Consider the following 19,596-nt stretch of genomic DNA (forward strand, 5'->3'; position numbering starts at 1 on the left):
TGCTGCTATCAAAAACTGGGAACAAGCTTCAAATAATGACAGGTCGCGAAGCCTTAATGTCGCTACACATACCAAATTTTTCCAGTCAGAACCGAATATGCGCACCGCAAAGTTTATCCTGTCGAAAAGCAGGAGCCTGAGTGCTCAGAAGCTATACCCCGTCACGCACTGGAATCCGTCCATCCATCTTAAGATGCCAACGAGCGAGTTGCCCCAAAGGGTATTTGACGCGGAACAGTAGAGAAGGAGTATGAGCGTCTCCGAAAGTCGTGGGAGAGGGGGGGAGGAAAGTGCTGAAGCACATTTGAGGTAACCGTGAGCGTTGGAGATCAGGTGTGGTTGACAATATATGATTGTGGAATACTACAAAATCACAACGGGGGAATTGTACATAAGGTGGCAGCAACGGTGAGACATGTGGTTTGTGGACCCAAGTATTAATTGATGAGATTGGGTGGTCAAAGTGTAGTATAGGTCCCAGGGCGAGACGTGGATTGGTACCCACGATGGAGCACAAAACCTGGGAAACGCGTGCTGAACCAACACGAACAGCTCTACTACCAAACCCTATCTCCACCTCCACGTGGTGACCGCTGCGAAAAAAAACTGCAGCCGGAGAAGGATGAAGGCGAGTCTCCCGCGCCTAAAAACGGAACAAAATGTACCAACTGGTCCCCTCGGTTGGAGGTTGGGTAGGGCTGACAACCCTACACGGAAAACCGTGTGTTCCTGGAGAAGAGCTGTTACACCATATATTATAGTGGCTATCCAGTAAACCATGTGCTCGGAGTAGGTTTCTTACTCAGCCAAAAATGAAATGAAATGAAAATGAAGGTTTCTTAGTTAACCAAAAAATGAAACCTGCTGTTATCGGCTTTGAAAATATGCACTCTGCGTTTGCGAGGCAAATTTAGACATATAAGCCTCATAAACGTTTCCGCCCCTACAGAGGAGACTGCAGAGTCGGAGAAGGGTACCTTCTACGAGGCAGTTGAGCCGACCCTCGAAGCCTGTTCCAAGTATGAAAGCAAAATCATACTGGGAGGTTTCACGACGACATGATTAATGACAACTGCCATAATCATCGACGATGACCAGAGCTTCCCTTCTGGAGCACCGCCCCACGCTCGGAACGGTGAAGTAAATGCCTGTGTTAGTTACATTCAAGGACTGCCAAGGACAGACAAATTCAAACTTGCCTAAGGTAAGTTTGTCTTCAAGTGAAAACAAACGGATTTGCGCATCTCGGACACCGAGGCCTCAGCAAAAAAAAAACCTTTACTTCGAAATCAGCCGACCCGGCTAACTGCCGGTTGTTAAGAATAGTAGTAGAATTCACTTCGTCCCGCCGAAATTCCTGTGCGGCTTCACTGCCAGGACACTGGACCTTCTTATCATTGATAAAACCGTTAAATCTGCTGGCCGACATGCTCAAAGTCCGCCTCAATTGTCCTAATACCCAAAGAGGCTCCTACATTTAATCAACGTTACGAAACTAGAAGGTCATGCCTTCATCCTGAAGGGGGAGAGGAAACCAACCCTCATTTTCAAAGGAATTCTTGGTTCCTCTTTACATTTTGTTCTATGACTTGATTCCGCGGATTATTTTAGTAGACCCTGTGTGCGAATCCTTTTTGGGTAGGCACTGGTTAACATAGCGAACCAGGGAAACGCGAGGGGGCATACCGTCTAACTTACCTGAGACTGTGCACTATGTTTGGGAGATCATTGGGTGAGGCAGCGATCACCATTGCGGTAATGATCTCTATATATCCTGCTAGGAATTGAGGCGAATTATCCTTGCATGATACCGCCGAGGGGACCGAAATAATAGAACGTGATATCGAAATTCTAAAGAATCTCAATGGAGGAATTGTTGATCAGATGGTACCAATGGCGAGACAGGGTTTAATGATTGATGAAGTTGGGCGAAAATACGAAAAAGTAAATTGTCACCCGCCACTTCCTTTTGAAACAAAGTGGTTAATTGATAGGAACTATTTTCATGGTCCTGATTTAAACCGAACCCTCTTTGTTAAGTAATATTTGGTGTTGCTCCCATGTAGATAGGACAGGACAATGGGGTAGTTTTCGTGAGTGTGGATCCCATGAACTATTGCAACATGGAGCTGCAGCGTTTCCTTTATCTCGGAGAGACATGCGAGTCAAGAGGGGATTGTGTTATGTAAGACGGTTTCTCTGTTATGATAGGGGTAATACGGGGCATTAGATTGTCAATGCATTGAAGGAGGGAGCATTTGACTCCTTAAACATAGGTTCATCTCAAAAATAAGAGCCTTTATTTAAAAAAAAAAACAATCTTTTATTGTAATTCCAGGGGACCATGGGTTATGCAGCAATAAGATTGTAGATCCTCCATTATTCATAAATTGAAACTTTAAAATTTTTACGTTCGAGAACGATCATCTTTGACCTTAAAGAAAATCATAGTCCTGGGGAGAGCGATCGCCTGATCCAAAACTTCACGCTAGATGTAAGGCCATATAAGGACTCCTTCTGCGATATTTGTTGCACTCAGAGTTGTCAATATATTTCGAAGTCTTCTCCAGGAAAATATTATCTTATGGCTTCCAGATAAATCCTTCCTTGTGTTTGACAGTTTTATGAGATGATGGAGAATTATCCTTTACAACATGGGACCTGGTCATGTCACAGGACAGGACTAATTACAAAGCTAATGAAGTAGAAGCAAGGTCTCATCAATAGTGAATTAGAAACGACAAATGGGAAAATCCTTGTTTTAGGAGCGAACATGTGACATTAAATATAGGCAAAGGACACTAATGACATTTGGGTACAGGTAGGCAGGTTTTTCGGTCCTAAGAAAAACACAAGTAATAATCATAAAATGGGATTAGTACGTAAGGGTCCAAGTCACTGACAACTGGTTTAGGTAGACAGATTCGTTGACGTTTAGGTCTTTTTCAGAGAATAATTAACCGAAGGAGTGTTTGAGTGAGGACCTTTCTAATGCATAGTCGGAAGGTAAAGGTCAGGTTATTAAGTGAAAACTTGAGGCTCAGAGTAAAATGAAGCCGCAGGTATGAAAAAGATTGGTATATCTGAATTTCTCTCAATATAAACGCCGGAGAAAGTGGAAAATCTTCAGTCTTCTTGTGTATTTCAACGGAAGTTTTCTATCGAGTTGAAGTTCGCTAGCCAATAGATTTGGTATCATCGCGAGTTAGATTTGTCTTACGATGAATATCCTTCAGCAAGTTATACGTTACCTACTAATTTTGACCGTGGTCAAAGGACATGGGGTGGATTCATACGAGGTCTGCACGGAATGCAATATGGATTTGATAGTGAAAGACTTGGATCAATGTGACCGATTCTGTAGCGTTAATCCTGACTCCAATCAAACTGATTTGAAGTTCTCCTTGGAGTTAGTTTGTCGGACCGAAACATTCCTTTATATTCGAGTGGATACGGATTTGAGTGCTGATGATATAGACGCAGTTATTTACAAATTTCACAAATTTGAAGCTGATGGGGTCAGTCAGCCTTTCTATTACCACGAAAACAGGATGCTGGATATAAAGTTCAGTAACCTGACTGAAGATAGCGTATACAAAATGTCTGTGATGGCCTATAACAAGGATTTGCAGTTGATTGGCAAGAGCATGGAGTATCGTTTCTTCACTTTAAGAGGGAGAGATGTTCCAGATGTGGTACGCAGGATTACACTTCAGAATATAACTTTGGATGAAACTCATCCAAATAAAGTGAAAGCCCTGGTGGCATGGGAACCTCCCGCAGACAGAAATTGCGACTATGAGATCGTCTCGATTATTGAAGGTGAGATTCCGACCAGAACTGAAAACAGTGGCCCCGATCGAGATATGTTTTACTCCGAAATAACTAACATTGAAATGGAGAAGCGTTTGGACATTGGAGTACGAGCCATTAGTGCATCCTATTTAGAGGGTGAACTGAGATGGGCAACATTTAAGATACCAACTTGTTTAAGCTTGTTCGAGGACGATTTATCAATGTGCCAACCAGAAAAACCTGAAGGTCTTCAATTCAATCTAAATTACGTCTTCATTGGATATCCTTCAATGGAGATTACCTGGGATAAGCCTAGGCTGCTCCCTGATTATTACGAGGTCCTCATTTCGGTTTTGTCTCCAAAAATCACAACTTCTACGTACAAACACGCCGTTCTCGGCACCGAGACTAGGCTAATCATCGAAAGTTTTAATGGGACCGGATTTGAAGTTGAAGTAAGCCTTGAGGCCCATTCCAAAGGTGGAGCCTCGAAAGCGGTAGTGGTCAGGTCGCTACTTCAGATGCAAGAGGAAATTGATAAACCTGATGTGATGATAATTGCTATACCATTTATGTGTATTGGAGTCTTAGTTTTTATAGTTCCTATGTTTGTTTCTATGATTGTGATGGTGAAAAGCGCGAAATCTCTCAAACGTAAAAAGGCTAATCAGGGCAAGAAACTTAAAAGAATAGTGCGAGGATATGTGGTAGCAAAAGTTTTAGATAACACTCTCAAGGAAGTGGTTGCAAAATGATAGTTCCGAAGTGGAAGCTAAGATGAATGTTTACAGAAGATAGTTGTATAAATAGGATTAAGAGAATTTTAAAAATAAATAATTAGACTAGAACAAAATAAGGCTTTCTTTTCTACTCCAGTTCTTGGAAACCATTCGTGCAAGATATCCAGGGACCTGAAAAACAAGCGCCTCCCCGAGAAGATCACGACTATCTGTGGAGAGGATCTTGGTCGATTATTTCCCTTTTTTGTAGGGTTCTCTTAGGTTCAAAATCACATAATTTCAACCCAGGTTACTGCCGTCAGTTACCACGGACTCGAATGCTGGAAGAATCAGAAGAAGGACAGGAGAATGGTATCTTAAGTATCAACAGTTTTGGATTTAGTGCTCTCCTTGGCTTGGAAGAGGATAACACCGTCCGACCTTTGTTGGAATTCAGTTGGAGTGGTCTAGGCCATGAATACTCCCTAGGGGGTAAGGGGAGTCGAGAAAAGATCCCTAAATGCTTCTGGGAGCTCAGTGGACCCGGAAAATCCTTTCGCAGGATTTCTTGTAGATGATAATTTCGGGAATGTGTGGTCTCCGGTGAGTATGGTTCCCTAATCAGATTCTAATGGCAGTGGCGCCTATTGTATATATGCTTGCCAACCCATCCAATCCAGCGAAAAGTCGGGGAAAAAATTGATAGATGAGTAAGCGGAAGTCAAACCCGGAAAGCAGGAGGTAGTAATTGGATGTTTCATCAGTGATGAGATGGCTATACGGAGTTAAACTGATTACCGGGGGCAAGGTAAGAGTAGGTTGTATCGTGTGCGGACTTAGGAAAAAGTATTCCTCAAAAATGCTTCAGGGGTCTCGATCTTGGTCATTTTGCAGCAGCATGCTGAATTGGCCCCAGCTTTGCGATTTGTGTAACATTTCATTCATGTTATTCAGCGACAATCCGACGAGAGGGTGCAGTTGCTAATATGCAGCATTTCTTCCTTTCTCCCTCGGTTTGGCACCGTTTAGCTTCTCCAATACACTCCCCACTCTGTCTAATTTTCCAATCCCCATCCCAATGTTCACTTATATTGAAAATTTAATATTCAAAATGACTAATTTTATTTAATTTACACCTTGTCCTTTTCAACAAAATTCTAAAACTCATTTTCATTCAAATATTTCAAACTTTACCATAGCAATTTTTTATTATGTATTGAAAATGACCGTTGACCTTTTGCTTGTACATAGATTTGCTTATGCTGCATATTGTTAGGTGCAATCTCAACGTTTGTTACTGGGTAAAGCCAGATCCATATACAAGTTGGAAGAAATTATTCGAGGTAGTTTTTGCTATGACCTCAGTGACATGGAGTTTGAAGTTCAAGGTCCGGGTTAACATTGACAAAATTAGCGGGGCCCCAAGCGGCCAAAAGTTAGATCGAGAGAGTCGAGTTAGAGGCTGAAAGAAATTAGGCGTGATAGCTTTCTCTAAGGAGGGGTGTCGGAATTTAAGCATCGAGGGGTCTGCGCGTAAATAAATCGATGCTAAGTTAGGTGAGAAATACGGCTTTTGTCGACTAATTTGAGTTTTTAGCTTAACATCAAATGTCTTTAGTGAGTTTTCAAAATCTCGGCCTTATTTTTTCCCGCCGTATGTGTAATGAAAATGAACGCGAAATAAGTACAGCAAATCCGGAAAAGTAAGGAGCAGCTTTTCATCGTCCATCCCTGATCATGGCCTCACCGCAGTGAAATAAATTTAAAGTGAGTGCCATCTGCAAAATCAAAAACCAGAAAGAGCAGATTTCGCCCCATTACCGCGAGTACAACCGTCTCATCGAATTACAGGGACACTACTCCTGGAAGTTCACCTGGAAAAAACTCCGGTGCGTTCGTCCTCCTGTTTCCCGCCCCCTTCGTGGATCAGCTTTGGTTCGCCGTCATTCAATTAAGTGTTCAGTTAGGGTCCTATGAAAATACGAGCGAGTCGAAACGTTGTCGAGCGAGCGCAGTAGCAGCGCAGAATTTGCAGAACAAACAACGAAACATTTTCCAAAATTTAAACAAAAAACCCGAACATAGCCGAAGTATAGCGAACAATCAAAACAATGGTAGAACGAATCCTGGAGAATAAAAGTCGGGGGAACCTCAAAGGCGGCGGTTTTTTACACGTCAGAGGTAGGAGAAGCATCGATTGAGGATGCAGTCTGTCGTGGACCTTCCCTCTCGATTGCGGCACTCAGGTCTGGAATTTATGCCACCAAGCGCACGGTTGACCCGTAATTTTTTTTATCTTCGTTTTCGGGTTTAGCACGACTGTTGATCTTTCGTTAGGTTCGCGCAAATTCCCATGTTTGTCGATTTTTCAGGTTCTGGTGTGGATGAGAGGTTTTGTTAAATGACATTGGAGGGATCGACGTTTTCAAAAAAACACCTCTGGAAAGGCAGCGATGTGATCATGTGGGAGGCAAGCCGTGCAATAAAGAATAGCATTCCCAGGAGCCATCTTTATAAGGGCAAAAGTCAACGACGTCTGTATCTACAGGTGTTATGGCCTTCCCAGGGTAGCGATACCTCATTATGAAGAGATGATAGACAGCTTGGGTTTGACCTTAGACACAGTCCTAAATTATTGTCGACAATTGTCCCGCGTGTGCCTTGGAGTGAAGAAGACAGATGCGGAACACCAGGGGCTAAAACCTACTTACAAAATTTCCGAAGCTGGATATTGTACTAGCCAACGTTGGATGGACGTGGTCACTTTCCGAGGTAGAGGGTTAGGTTCGATCGTCGACCTGACTTATCTCACTACCCCTTTGGTGGGAGGGATGGTCTGACAAGTGAGTGAACAATACACCCATGGTGACCACCAGGCCAGGCCATCCTTCTTGATATCAGAAACGGATGAGGTGACGGTCGAATATGCAAAAGAAGTGGAAGAACCAGGATAGCTTGGCTGGTCTACTGGACCTTTTGAGGGAGAGACATTCTTGGCGGCTTTAGAAAGAGGTCACAATCTGAACGGAAGGTGCTGAAAAAAGTGAGCGCGCGGTTCCACTACTGTAAGAAGCCAAACTACTGGTGGAGCTAGTAAATCTCGCTCTTGGGATCATAGTGCCTGCACCCGAGGAGACTTTGCAAAAGCTAAGAAAGAAGTGAGGACATTGAAAGGATACCGAGATCTTAAAAGCAGTCTTAAAAATGCTATACGGGAAAGTAAGCGGGGTTGCTACAAGCAACTGTGCCTTGAGGAAAATACAAACTCGTGAAGTGCGGTCTACACAGTTGTAATGAACGAGATTCTTGAGCAGAAATCGTTCTTTAACTGTCGTTCAAAAAACTTACAATTCTTTTACCGCAACACGGAAAAAGTGGAGCCCAGTAGCTTCAGAGGCACGTCTTCTCTATCCAAGGAGGAACTATTGAAATCTGTGCCCGTTGTGGGGATAATGACGCTCCGGAATTGGACGTGATTTTGAAGTGAACCTTGAAGTTGGCTGCTAAAATCGGGACCATATGGTTCAAAAGCACATTTGCATTAGGCATGGTGGAAGGAGTATTTCCCGCTTCTTGGAAAAAGCAAAGGTTGGCTCTGCTATCGAAGCCCCAAAAACTACTGGACTGCTTACCATATCGCCGCATCTGTCTTTCAGATACTACGAGAAAGTTGTTGGAGAGGGTGAAATATAACAGACTCGTTCATCGAGCTAGCGAGAGGTCTATCGGCGCGACAATATGGATTTCAGTGAGCCTTGGATGTCAGGAATGCCTTTATTTCGGCCGAATGGGTTTGGATTAAGGACGCCATAAGTAAACTGAGTGTCCCTGGTTACTTAGCTCGGATAACTGGAGGCGCCGCTTTGGTATGAGAAGGATGAACCGAAAGATTACGTTGTGGCAGCAGGTATTCCGCAAGGTTCAATATTGGGGTCCCTTTTTTGGAACATCATTTATGATGGAGTGGTTGGTTTTCGCGTGGCCGAGGAGGCAGTATTGATTAGTTTTGCAGACGACCTGCGGTGATTGCGGCTGCGGAACACCGCGAGGACAGGGAACTATAAGGACGTGAAACCATTCCTGGCGAACGAAAAGACGGAGACGGTAATTATGAGGAATTGTACCCCACCGATATCCCGGTCGATAATCATGAGGCAGTTTCGATGTCAAGTTTATCTTCAAGAGGCTGGCTGCTTATGGCAAGGTTGATGAAATCCATCCTACTGTACGCGGCTCTTTTCTGGGTGGGAATGCTGGAAAAGGAGGCGAACCGGAAAAGGCTGAATTCGGCATACAGACTAATCGTGCTAAGGGTGTGCAGTATAGTATCGGGTGAGGCAGCGTGTATCATCACGGGAAGAAATCCCTTAGAGGTTTTAAAAAAGAAGGAGATTTGGCGAGCCTCCTAGTTTAGAGATGAGTATGGACTGTAATATTGAATTAGGGGTGCCTTTGATTGTAGTTGTGTGTTTTAGGGCAAGATTATCTGGAATCAAACGACGGGATTGACAGAAGCTTTAGGTAGCTCAGGTACCCCTGAGAAAAGAAAGCCTAGTGCCAAAATCGTTAAAAAATAAGAGTGGCCGCACGATGGCCAAAGGTCCTTTTGGAATAATTATGAGCAATGGGTCAGTTAAGTTCTGATGGTTTTACATGAGTCTCCGCTCCCTCATACCGGTAGATGCGAAGTGCACCCAACACCTCTACCGTAAATAACTGGTACATGCTTGAGCTTACAGGGAGCTCCGCCTGCAACATGGTCAAAACCACAACCCCCGTGAAACTCCCATCGAGGGGGCAAACACACCCCCAAGGAATCCTCCGGAGATATATGTCCTTCTACGGCCATCTCCGTTCTCATAATGCTAGACAACTTCTTGTGAAGCTTTATTGCTGGAGTTACTTCAGATGATTCCGGTGCAGTTCCAGATCTAATCGCTTAAGGCCTCGGAGCATTCACCTACTGTATTAGGACCAGCAAGTCAATGTGAATACAACGTTTCTCGATGGTACCACTTGGACGTTTTCCTTGGTCACTCTACCTCCTCGCCATGTCTGAGCACTTCACCAATGGATCAACCAAAGAGGAGTTTGGCAATGACGACCATATTTCATGGGAAAATATACGCTATTTAACTGGCGGCAGAAGAAAGTGTGACAGAACAGTGATGAAGTCATACCGTTTCATCTGTTTCGATAGTCAATTGGCGTTATCAGCACTGAGTGTGCCATATTAAGTCAGTTGGTCAGAGTTGGCCCCAGATGTTGTTTAAATTTGGTCGTTTGCACGAAAGTATCTGATGTGGGTTGATGGTTGGTTAGACATCGTTTGTAATGAGGACCATTTCTCGAAAATTGACAGATGAAGCTTTGGGGTTCAAACTGCTCTCTATGGACGTGTGTTAGTGCAGCGCTCTAAAAAGAAGATCAAGTTAAAGCATCGGAGTATGCTGACCAGAGGATTAGCAACTTTAGAGCAGAGAATCATTAATACGCTAGCTCTTCCTGGACTTCACATGATACTAGACTTATATAGGACTAAAATCAAAAGGAGAGTGTTAAGACAAGGTGTAGTACCCCCAGAACTGACTAATGATAATGACGCCTATTTTTGGGGTATGACAGATCATACATAAGAAGGATTTTGTTATATCTAGAGACTATGATTCAGAGATATGGGGCGTTAGTTTCACGATCTCAGGTGCGAATCCTGACTATAGTTAAGGATGTTTGTGATTGTTTAAAAGGGTTAGTACAATGAGTCTACTAAAAGCCTGAGTTCAGGAACTACTGTTCCCTCGTTTATAAAAAAATGCATGCAATAATTTAGGAAGGGACGAAGGGAACCATTCGAAGCGACCGGTATAGAAAATAGGTACGTCAATTGTAAAATTGTCAGTAACAGTGTTCCAGATGTAGTTGCTACTAAGGCTGTACCTTTGGAAGCACTCTATCGCATTCCATAATTGGCAACTAACCTTTTCTAGTCTACATTTGTTAGTATCTCAGACGTAGCTAGAGGTACGGCTGGAAAGAAAGCCACCCAGATCACTCGATGGGTGACGGAAGCATGCGATGCTACTATGCCCAGAAGGCGATTGCACCCCAGTAGGCAACCCAACTACTGGTGTAGCAACGAAATCGCAAGTTTGCGAGCCGCATGTTTTCGGGCAAGGAGGCTTTGCCAGAGGCTCAGGGGAAAACCCGGTGGCGACGGTCGAGAGGAAGCACACAAGCAATTGCGTGGCCGCCTAAAGGAAGCCATTCGGAGGAGCAAAAAGAACTGCTTCAAACAGCTGTGCGACCATGCCGACATAAACCTTTGGGGCGAGGCTTACAAAGTGGTGATGAAAAGGCTACGGAAATTACCCCAGGTGACCTGTCCGCGCCTCCTGAAACAGATTGTTACCACTCTGTTCCCTCACCACGAAAATAGGGGAAGGCAAATTTTTGTTCAGCTAAATGACGGCATAATACCGCCTGTAACTGTGGAGGAGCTGCGGGAAATATGTGGTAGGTTCGGTGACAACAACGCCCCAGGTTTGGATGGCATCCCCAACCGAGCTTTGAAACTGGCAGTCAAGACTAGGCCCGACCTTTTCGCCAACACCTTCGAGGCGTGCCTAAAAGAAGGAATATTCCCTGCCCAGTGGAAAAAGCAAAAGTTGGTGTTGCTTCCGAAGCTTGGCAAGCCACCTAGAAACCCAGCGTCGTATCGTCCTATCTGCCTGTTGGATACAATGGGGAAGATGATGGAGAGAGTCATCTACAACAGACTCCTGCCCATCGTCGAAGCCAGCAATGGTTTGTTGGAACGCCAGTTTGGTTTCCGACGCGCCCACTCTACGGTGGACGCAATTGGCATGGTGGTAAACCTGGCAAAAGGTGCACTGATTTCTGGCGGCTGCTGTGCCGTGGTGGCGTTGGATGTGAAAAACGCATTCAACTCGGCCAACTGGAATAGAATTAAAGGGGCGTTGGCTGACATAGGTGTCCCCGGATACTTAGCGAATTTGGTGGAAAACTACCTCTCAGAGAGGACTCTCTGGTACGGGACGGATGAGGGCCCCAAAGAGTACATTGTCACAGCCGGGGTACCACAGGGATCGGTACTTGGTCCCCTGTTGTGGAATATCATGTATAATGGGGTACTTGCTCTTCTCTTCCCAGAGGGGACTACGATTGTCGGCTTTGCTGATGACCTAGCTGTGGTTGTTGCAGCAAAACACCCAGAAGATGTGGAGGTTTACGCAACGGAAACAGTGAGAGCGGTAAAGTCCTGGCTAGAAAAGGCCGGGCTGACCTTGGCGGACGCGAAAACGGAAGCGGTCTTAATAACGAAACGCAGGAAAAATAACACTGTAGAAGTGGAGGTCGGTGGACATACGATCGTATCAAAGCCGGCTATTAAATACCTGGGGGTAATAATTGACGCCAAATTGAATTTTAGGGAATACCTAGAGTATTATGCATGCCAAAAGGCAGCCAGTGCCACCACGGCACTTGTAAAAATGTTGCCAAATATTGGTGGACCGAAACATTGCCGGAGGTTGGTGCTAGCCGGAGTGGTGCGCTCCATCTTGCTCTACTCGTCGCATGTGTGGGCAGAGGCGCTCTGAGAGACGGAAGCAGATGAACTCGGTTTACCGGCGGATGGCTTTGAGGGTTTGCAGTGCTTTTAGAACCACATCAGATGAGGCAGTATTGGTGGTAGCAGGCATGATCCCGGTTGACATTCTGGCCAAAGAAATGAGTGTCCTGTACAATGCAAGACATATGGAGGGGCATGCACAGCGTAGAAACGCGGCAAGGTCAGAGTCGCTTGATCTCTGGCAACGCAGATGGGACGAGTCTACAAAAGTTCGGTGGACGCACAGGCTCATTCCCAACATTAGGGTGTGGCTTGAGTGAAAACATGGGGAGACCAACTACTACATTACCCAGTTCCTCACGGGACACGGTGGTTGCTACAGGCGGTATCTGCACTGCTTTGGGTTGGATGATTCTCCGAACTGTCCCAGTTGCGATGGCATACCGGAGGATCCAGAGCATGTGATGTTTCACTGCCCACAATTTCCGATGGGGAGAAGGAGCTTAAAACAAGTGCTGGGCAGGAGCGGGAACCCGGAGAGCTTGGTTACTGAGATGCTGGAGTCCGAGGAGAAGTGGCTTTCGGTTGTCTCCGCAATCATCCAAATGCAGGAGGAGTTGCTGAAGGAACAAAGAAGGAGGAAAGCTGCAAAGTTATTGATATTTTAAGCCTTAGGTTCATAATGTCCTTTGAGATACTAAAAAGATGACTACGTCAAAAGAGTAAGGCTTTTAATGAAATGAGCCCAAAAAAAGGACCTTATAAAAACTGCGATTTAGGAGAAATAAAACGAACTCTTTGATGGTCCTGTTTGTCTCCTACGGGCCATTAGGCATGACTGGATGAATAATTCATAGAATATTCCACAAGAATGCACCCCAAAATGAAGGACACTTCTACATCATCTGCTACGATTGCTGTAAATTATTGTTCGGAAAATGTAGTCCCTGTCAAATCCTAATGGAATATTCTGCTTCACTGGTTTTCTATTTGGAACCAATCCGTGCCTTATTACCAACCAAGGTTATACACTTATATCTAACATAGTTCAGTACAAACCTTTTGAGTGTACGTCAATCCTTTGATATTGTCCTCGCCATAACTTTCACACCCGCAGTCACTTAAATGAAATGCGTTTCCCATCGTGGTATTTGCTCAGGTCGAAGGGATGCAGAATACAAATGCTGAATTAGACTTGTTTGTACGCAGTTCCAAATTAAGGAAGTGGCATAACCTAGTCTGGAAACAGTTGTAGGTCCAGGACACTAACTTTGCTGAAATATCCATATGATTTCGTTGGGCCTATGTCCTTTCAAGATGATTAAGTTTTAGGGGCTTGTTAGCGGGTCTGCATTTTAATAATTTCCATGTCACAGTTTGCGTGTATCCTAAAGGGTAGGCTCAAAGGGATGTCAGGATCAAAACTTCGTGAGGAACTCCTGGGAAAGCCTGTCTGAACGTTTACTTTCTTTAAATCCTCCAAATTTATATTTCAGTTTATCGACTCTGCCCTCACTGTATATGATTTCCTACAATAACACAAGCGATTCCTTGCTCTCGTTTAGGAAGCATTATAAGAAATTTCTCGTCCTTTCGTCCTATTGCTTTAAGAAAGGTTTTATCCGTATGATGTAAAAAGGAAATTGCAAACTGCTCCCTACCGGGCCAACATACGATCGCCTTAATATGACCCCGCAGGCGGAAAGTCATTGTTGCGGAAAACGGACACTATTCAAAGGAGCTGTATCCGCAGGGACGAAGGTTATGATATTTCACGGTCCCTTCTTTACAAAGAGCCGTTGTCCGGGTACATTTCCGCGTGGTATGTTAACTTCATAAATTTTATCCGAGGATCACAAACGCATACATAAATCCAGTCGCTTTGCCATATTCCCAGATTTAACGGGCAAAATCCTTGACAGTATTCCCGATGGATTTTCCTCGAATTTTAAATGAGTTCAAGAGGCGTTGAGCGTGTCGTCATGTAGGGGATGGAAGTGGGTCCTGTTTGTTGGTTTTGGAAGTGGAATATCCAGAAAATGTTATGAGTTTCCAACTGAATTGTGAGTTGGCGAGATGAATGAATTGGAAATTGAATTAGGATGCCATCGAGCTTGTATGCAGTTCACTGAGTTTCTTTTCATTAAAGTTGGAAGGATGGTATCGGAGCAGATTTTCCGATGAATTTATTTAGCTGAAAATCCAGAATGGATTCGTTTCAGAAAGGAAGAGTCAATAGTGTGGATGAAGTGATGACCTCAAGTTGATATTACGCTTGAAGGTCTCGAAGATTTTTTTGGCTTAGGAACTTTTTAGTAAGCCATTGAGGGGTTAAATGAGCAGGAGTAAATATTTGGTGTAATTTAGTCCTTGAAAATGATCCCTGTGTACTACTCGCAATTCCTTGGAAATGACTGAAGGACGTCTCCTTATACTAGTGGAAGAGATGTAAAGTGGAATGAAGAATGAATGAAACAAGAAATCGTCAAGGGACTGTGTCCCGAATTTCCTGAGCAGGACAAAATGCATTACTTTCGGCGTATTTCCTTCTAGGATTCTTCATCGCGGTTTGTGTCAAGCGGAATTGATGCCAAAATTATCCCCCGATTAAAAAATGTTTGAGGCTGGTCGATTTCGATCGTGGAGTAGAGGCGATTTCGTCAGACACTGCCTCGCTCCACACTGGTTTATGTAAGATATTCTCGACTTAGAAGTGCTGCCACACCAAAATTAAAACCATAACCAGGACATCAAAGGGAACCGAGGTTTAAGCAGATATAGATCCTGGATTTATATGACGAACATATTAGCCTTCTCTTCATTTAATTCCTGCTCCTTTGGATTGTGGGCAGCTACATCTTGGAGGTGTACGCACTTTTCTTCCGTTTTTGCAGTCTCCCTTTAGGGCCAGAACAGGGCTTGACGCAAAAGACCATACAGAGGTTTCTTTATACCAAGCTAGTAGAGCGCGCAATATGTCCACTGCTCTCCCAGTTTTCCTCCAATCCTATGCCAGTGGTCTCGAGAAGAAGACCGACAGACAGATACAGGGGGTATTCAGGGAGAAATTTGTCTGATATAACTATTCCCTAACTAGACATCTGATCTTTAGATCCGCCGATGGCGAATGGAAGACCATCGGTATACCTGTAAAAGGGAGGTGGCTAGTGGTACTGAAAGTGATCAATTGATCAAGCATTTACTTTGGGCCAGTGCTCGCAATTTAGCGTGATATTCTCGTCAAAACTAAGTTTGGGGAAAGGACCTTTCTGAACAATCTTGCAGTTTGGACGAATTGTACCTGCACATTGCATTCGTTAAATTCGCCGGCATTAGCATGAGTCCGACAGCGTCAGAAATAAGATCTTCGATACCGAGATTAATGACTGCAACTTAGCCCGACTAATAACCGAGGAATCTCAAAGTGATGGACAGAGTCCAACGACGTCAGGGACAAGATCTTCGACATCGAGATAAATGACTACCATGAAGCCCCATTAATAATCGAGAAACGGATTTCCAAGGAATCTCAAAGTGGTGGACAGAGGAAGTGAGTGAAAGTTTTCACTTACAAGAACAGCTACAAGTGTGCCACACATTCTAACCTACTGCTCGTTGTCAAATGCCTGTCTTTTGACCATCAGGGAATTGCCAATAGAGACCCTGTGCCTCTTGTGGTGTATTGAATGCCCCAACGACTACCCATGGATCTTGGTATGAATTCTCGAAATGGTGGCGAGAACAGGATTTGTAGTTTTAAATACCGGATCCTATCCAACGTTCCGTCCGGCGTCCAGGATGCGAGGGAAGCATTCCCGACGTAACTTCAACGTTGGAGTCACTGGTGTCGCTGGTGGATGGGTGGCGACTTCTTGGCGACCTCTCGGCAAGCGACCATCAATACATTGTCTTCGAAGTGATTGACACAAATTCTCCGTGTGCCCCACACCGGCGCTCTTTCTGTGTATGAAACGTGGTGTTCAGTTCAAGTGGCCGAGGAGAACCTCCATAGTGGTGGCACCGGGAGACGCTGTAATCACTTTGGTTTGCCGGCCGTGATTCAGTAGGCGAATGCTCCAAAGGCCTAATCAGGGCGATCAGACCCGAGTCTGCACGGGGACTCAAATTGGTCACGAAACCTTACCAGGGATATACTGGTACCATGGGAACTGTGAAAGCCCCTGGACTCACATACTTCGGGTGAACTCCTGTTGCATGTGAGGACAGCTCGGTTATTTGCGGTTGGCCCCGTAGTGGGAGTTTCATGGTGGTTGTGGTTATGCTCAAGCGAGAAGAGACCTTCGGGCCTCGACGTAGTGTTGAGTATCAACACGGGTGCCGTACTCCATAGGACGGTAGAGATTTAGGTAATTCTTGCATCCACCAGTATGAATGCTAAGCCATGCACTTGGTATAGACTGGTACCGTTGTTGCTTGTCTCAGCGGGGCTCTGATTGTTGTCACAAAATCAATCCGTGTCTTAAGAGGACCGTAGGATTAAGTCTCACGACAGGGGCCTACGTAAAACACCATGGGCTTCACTGTGCATGGAACGTGGCGAAGGTGAATGGCGGGAAGTTTGTCGAAACTCTTGGGACAGGTGGTATTTCTGGGATTGGTGGTACTTCTGGGGGTGGTGGTGCTTCAGCTGACACTACCCCAAGTTCAGCTATGAACCTGATAACGATTGCCTGCGGAACTTCTATGCCCGGGAGGACATCAAGATATGGCAAACTTTTTTTTATTGGTGGGCGGCGAAAATTGCAGAGCTCAGAGAAGAGTGTCACAAACTCAAACACTTAACACAACTTGTAAGCAACAGGGAGGCGGCATGTACCACAATGAGAGAGTATAGATCAGGAGTACAGGAGCAAAGCTCGCTGCTGGCAGGATCTGGTCGACGATTTGAATGGGGATCCGTGGGGAGTCGGTTCCAAATTGGTAACCTAAAAATCGGGGCCCTACGGAAACTTTGTTCACTTAAGGTCGAGCAGATGAACTGCATTGTACGGATACTATTCCCTGCGCACCTATAGCTGGAGTTACGGGGGCCTTACGTCTAACAGGTGACATCTGCAGACGAGCTCAACGTAATCTGTCCTGTTCTACGGCGCAGAGGCATGCGCTGCCGCTCTTGACAAGGAAGTATATCGTAAGCGTCTCATACAAGTACATGAAGGTCCTGGGGGTTTAACGTGAGTACCTGCCATCTATGCATAATCCCACGGTCCTCTTTGAACACGGATTAATTTGGAAACCACAATCAGAGCCCCGCCATGATTGGCACAGCGGTACTGGTTCATACTAAGTGCAGGCTCAACATTCATACTAGTGGATGCAAGGCCTATCTAGTACCTTTGCCGCAACTAAGGGATACGGCACCCGAATTGTACTGCGCAATTCCATGCTTGAGCTCCAAGGAGCTCTGCCCACGATGTAGGCATAAACATAACCACCATGAACTTCCATAAGGGGGCCATAATAACCGGGCTGAGAGCACATCCTCCATCGTGGCAAAAGCCACTTCAGATGAGTCCCATGCAGATGACGGAACTTCCTCTGGCAGACACATTTCTGACGTACTAATACGTGACCCGACCTTTCTTACATTCGTTCCATCTAAGCTGTTACTTAGATGTTACACTCTCATCTAACACTCTTTTGACGACAGCGGTCCTAGACCCTCCACCTGATCTACACTTACTAAGTCTGTTTCATCACACGCCTCAACATGCACACCAATTTAGTCAACCGTGGCTTGAGCTCGCGTAGGTGCGAATCCAAGGACATACGCTCCGCGATCGTGACTACTTTGTGCCGGTATTTCAAGGAAATTCCATTCAATTTAACCAGGGCAGATGGTAGCATCACTGCGTCGGTTTTATCTATTGAGGCCGCGACAATGACTTTAAGAGACCATACTTTAATGATGCGCATGTACTGGATACCTTGCTGTTCGAGCTCAAGTCGACTGTTGCGCTCAACAAGAATGAGGAGATCATCCGTATAGGCAACACGGTAGAAAACTCACTCCACAGTTCCTCCATCACCAGGTTTCATATAAATGGACCTGCGATAGATCCCTGTGGGCAGCCGCGGAACACGTTCACCTTCACATGCTCGTTGACACCTTGGACGAATGCTTTCTTGCCATGGGAGTAGCTCTTCCACAGAGTTAATTCCTGCCAGTCACACTTACAAACCTTTGACAACATGGACGACCTCCTTAGGTAATCAAATGCGCTTTTGAAATCTACAGCGATTCCAAGGACGTACTTGCTATGGCAAGTAGTTGCCAAAGTTCTTCACATACATTAACGTGTTGTCGGTGGGCCTGGCAATACGGACGCTATACTGTCTGTCAGACACCAGACGAGATGTTTTCACCCCCAGTCACTGGATCATAATCCTCTCTAGGACCCTGGCAAGGGCTTTGAACATCTCGCAAATCATCCCATCCCAGACAGGTGACTTCCGAGACCTGAGCCTCTCCATGCTCACCTTGATCTCACACCTCAGGGGAAGAATTCCCTCCCCCCCCCCCTTCAGCGCAACCGTCAGGAGACACAGATCTTGTACAAGTTCAGAGACGGGGAGTCGATCGTGATGATGGTCGCGGGAGTGATCCCTGCTGCCCTTCTTGCTGGAGCGTAAAGCCATGTAAAAGCGTAAGGGAGAAAAGACAAGGGGGCATGGAGGTCTTCAGTCTTACCTGCACAAGGTTGGAAAGGAACGAGCTCCTGATTATGTATTTTAGAATGGAGTTGTGGACGACGCCTATCACCCCTTTTTTTCTTATGGAAGGTGAGTCGGCGTCTTGAATACTTTATTGTAGTTATTATCCATGGACGGAATTCTTAAGGATTAGGTTCAGGAGTTAGCGTAGGTGATTGATGAGGTTAATATGTATATTTTAGAACTAAGGAAGTCCTGAGTCTGCACACACTTGATGACGGATCAGACCAATTGGGCCGAAACTGCCTCCCACCCCCTCTGAACCACGGATTCCTCGCGTTGGACGAAGCACCGAATTTTTCGAGAATGGGTACAGACGGTTTTATAGGAAGTCAACTATGACAGAAGTGTCCTTATGATCCTTCTAGTGGTAGTAAAAGTACCGCAGCCATTCATGTTCTGAGCGAATCAAACAGTTGCCGATTTGTCAGCGCGGGTTCATTTGAAATTAAAAGGTCCATGACTTTTAACTTCCGAAGGAGACCTGGGAAGGGAAACGAAGGGTTCCCGAAACACGGTAAAAATAAAGAAAAAATCCCAAAGCAAACGAACTGGGATCTTCAAATGACAACTAACAAATGACTCCATATGGCAATTATTCTTGCTATTTTATGTTCATGTGATAGCACGTGTCCTCCGCATATCCTTTATCAATCGGAAAGCAGCTTCACAACTGAGCCTTCCAGGATATAATGCAAACCGTCACGCAATCCGGCTTAAATATTCTTTAGACAATTCTAAGGACTGCACTTACGG

General features: G+C 45.1%; 2 protein-coding genes across 3 annotated transcripts in view; one reads left to right on the forward strand and one right to left on the reverse strand.

Moving 5' to 3' along the window:
- Positions 1–19,596, reverse strand: part of LOC119647757 (protein phosphatase 1 regulatory subunit 16A-like) — a 431,507-nt gene that overhangs the window by 36,331 nt on the left and 375,580 nt on the right. The window lies entirely within an intron of this gene.
- LOC119647759 (tyrosine-protein kinase receptor torso-like) lies at positions 3,141–4,646 on the forward strand. The gene has a single exon (XM_038048878.1). The coding sequence runs from the start codon at positions 3,222–3,224 to the stop codon at positions 4,548–4,550; it is 1,329 nt and encodes a 442-aa protein (XP_037904806.1). The 5' UTR covers positions 3,141–3,221; the 3' UTR covers positions 4,551–4,646.

This window comes from Hermetia illucens, chromosome 2, assembly GCF_905115235.1.
Source record: "Hermetia illucens chromosome 2, iHerIll2.2.curated.20191125, whole genome shotgun sequence".
NCBI lineage: Eukaryota > Metazoa > Arthropoda > Insecta > Diptera > Stratiomyidae > Hermetia > Hermetia illucens.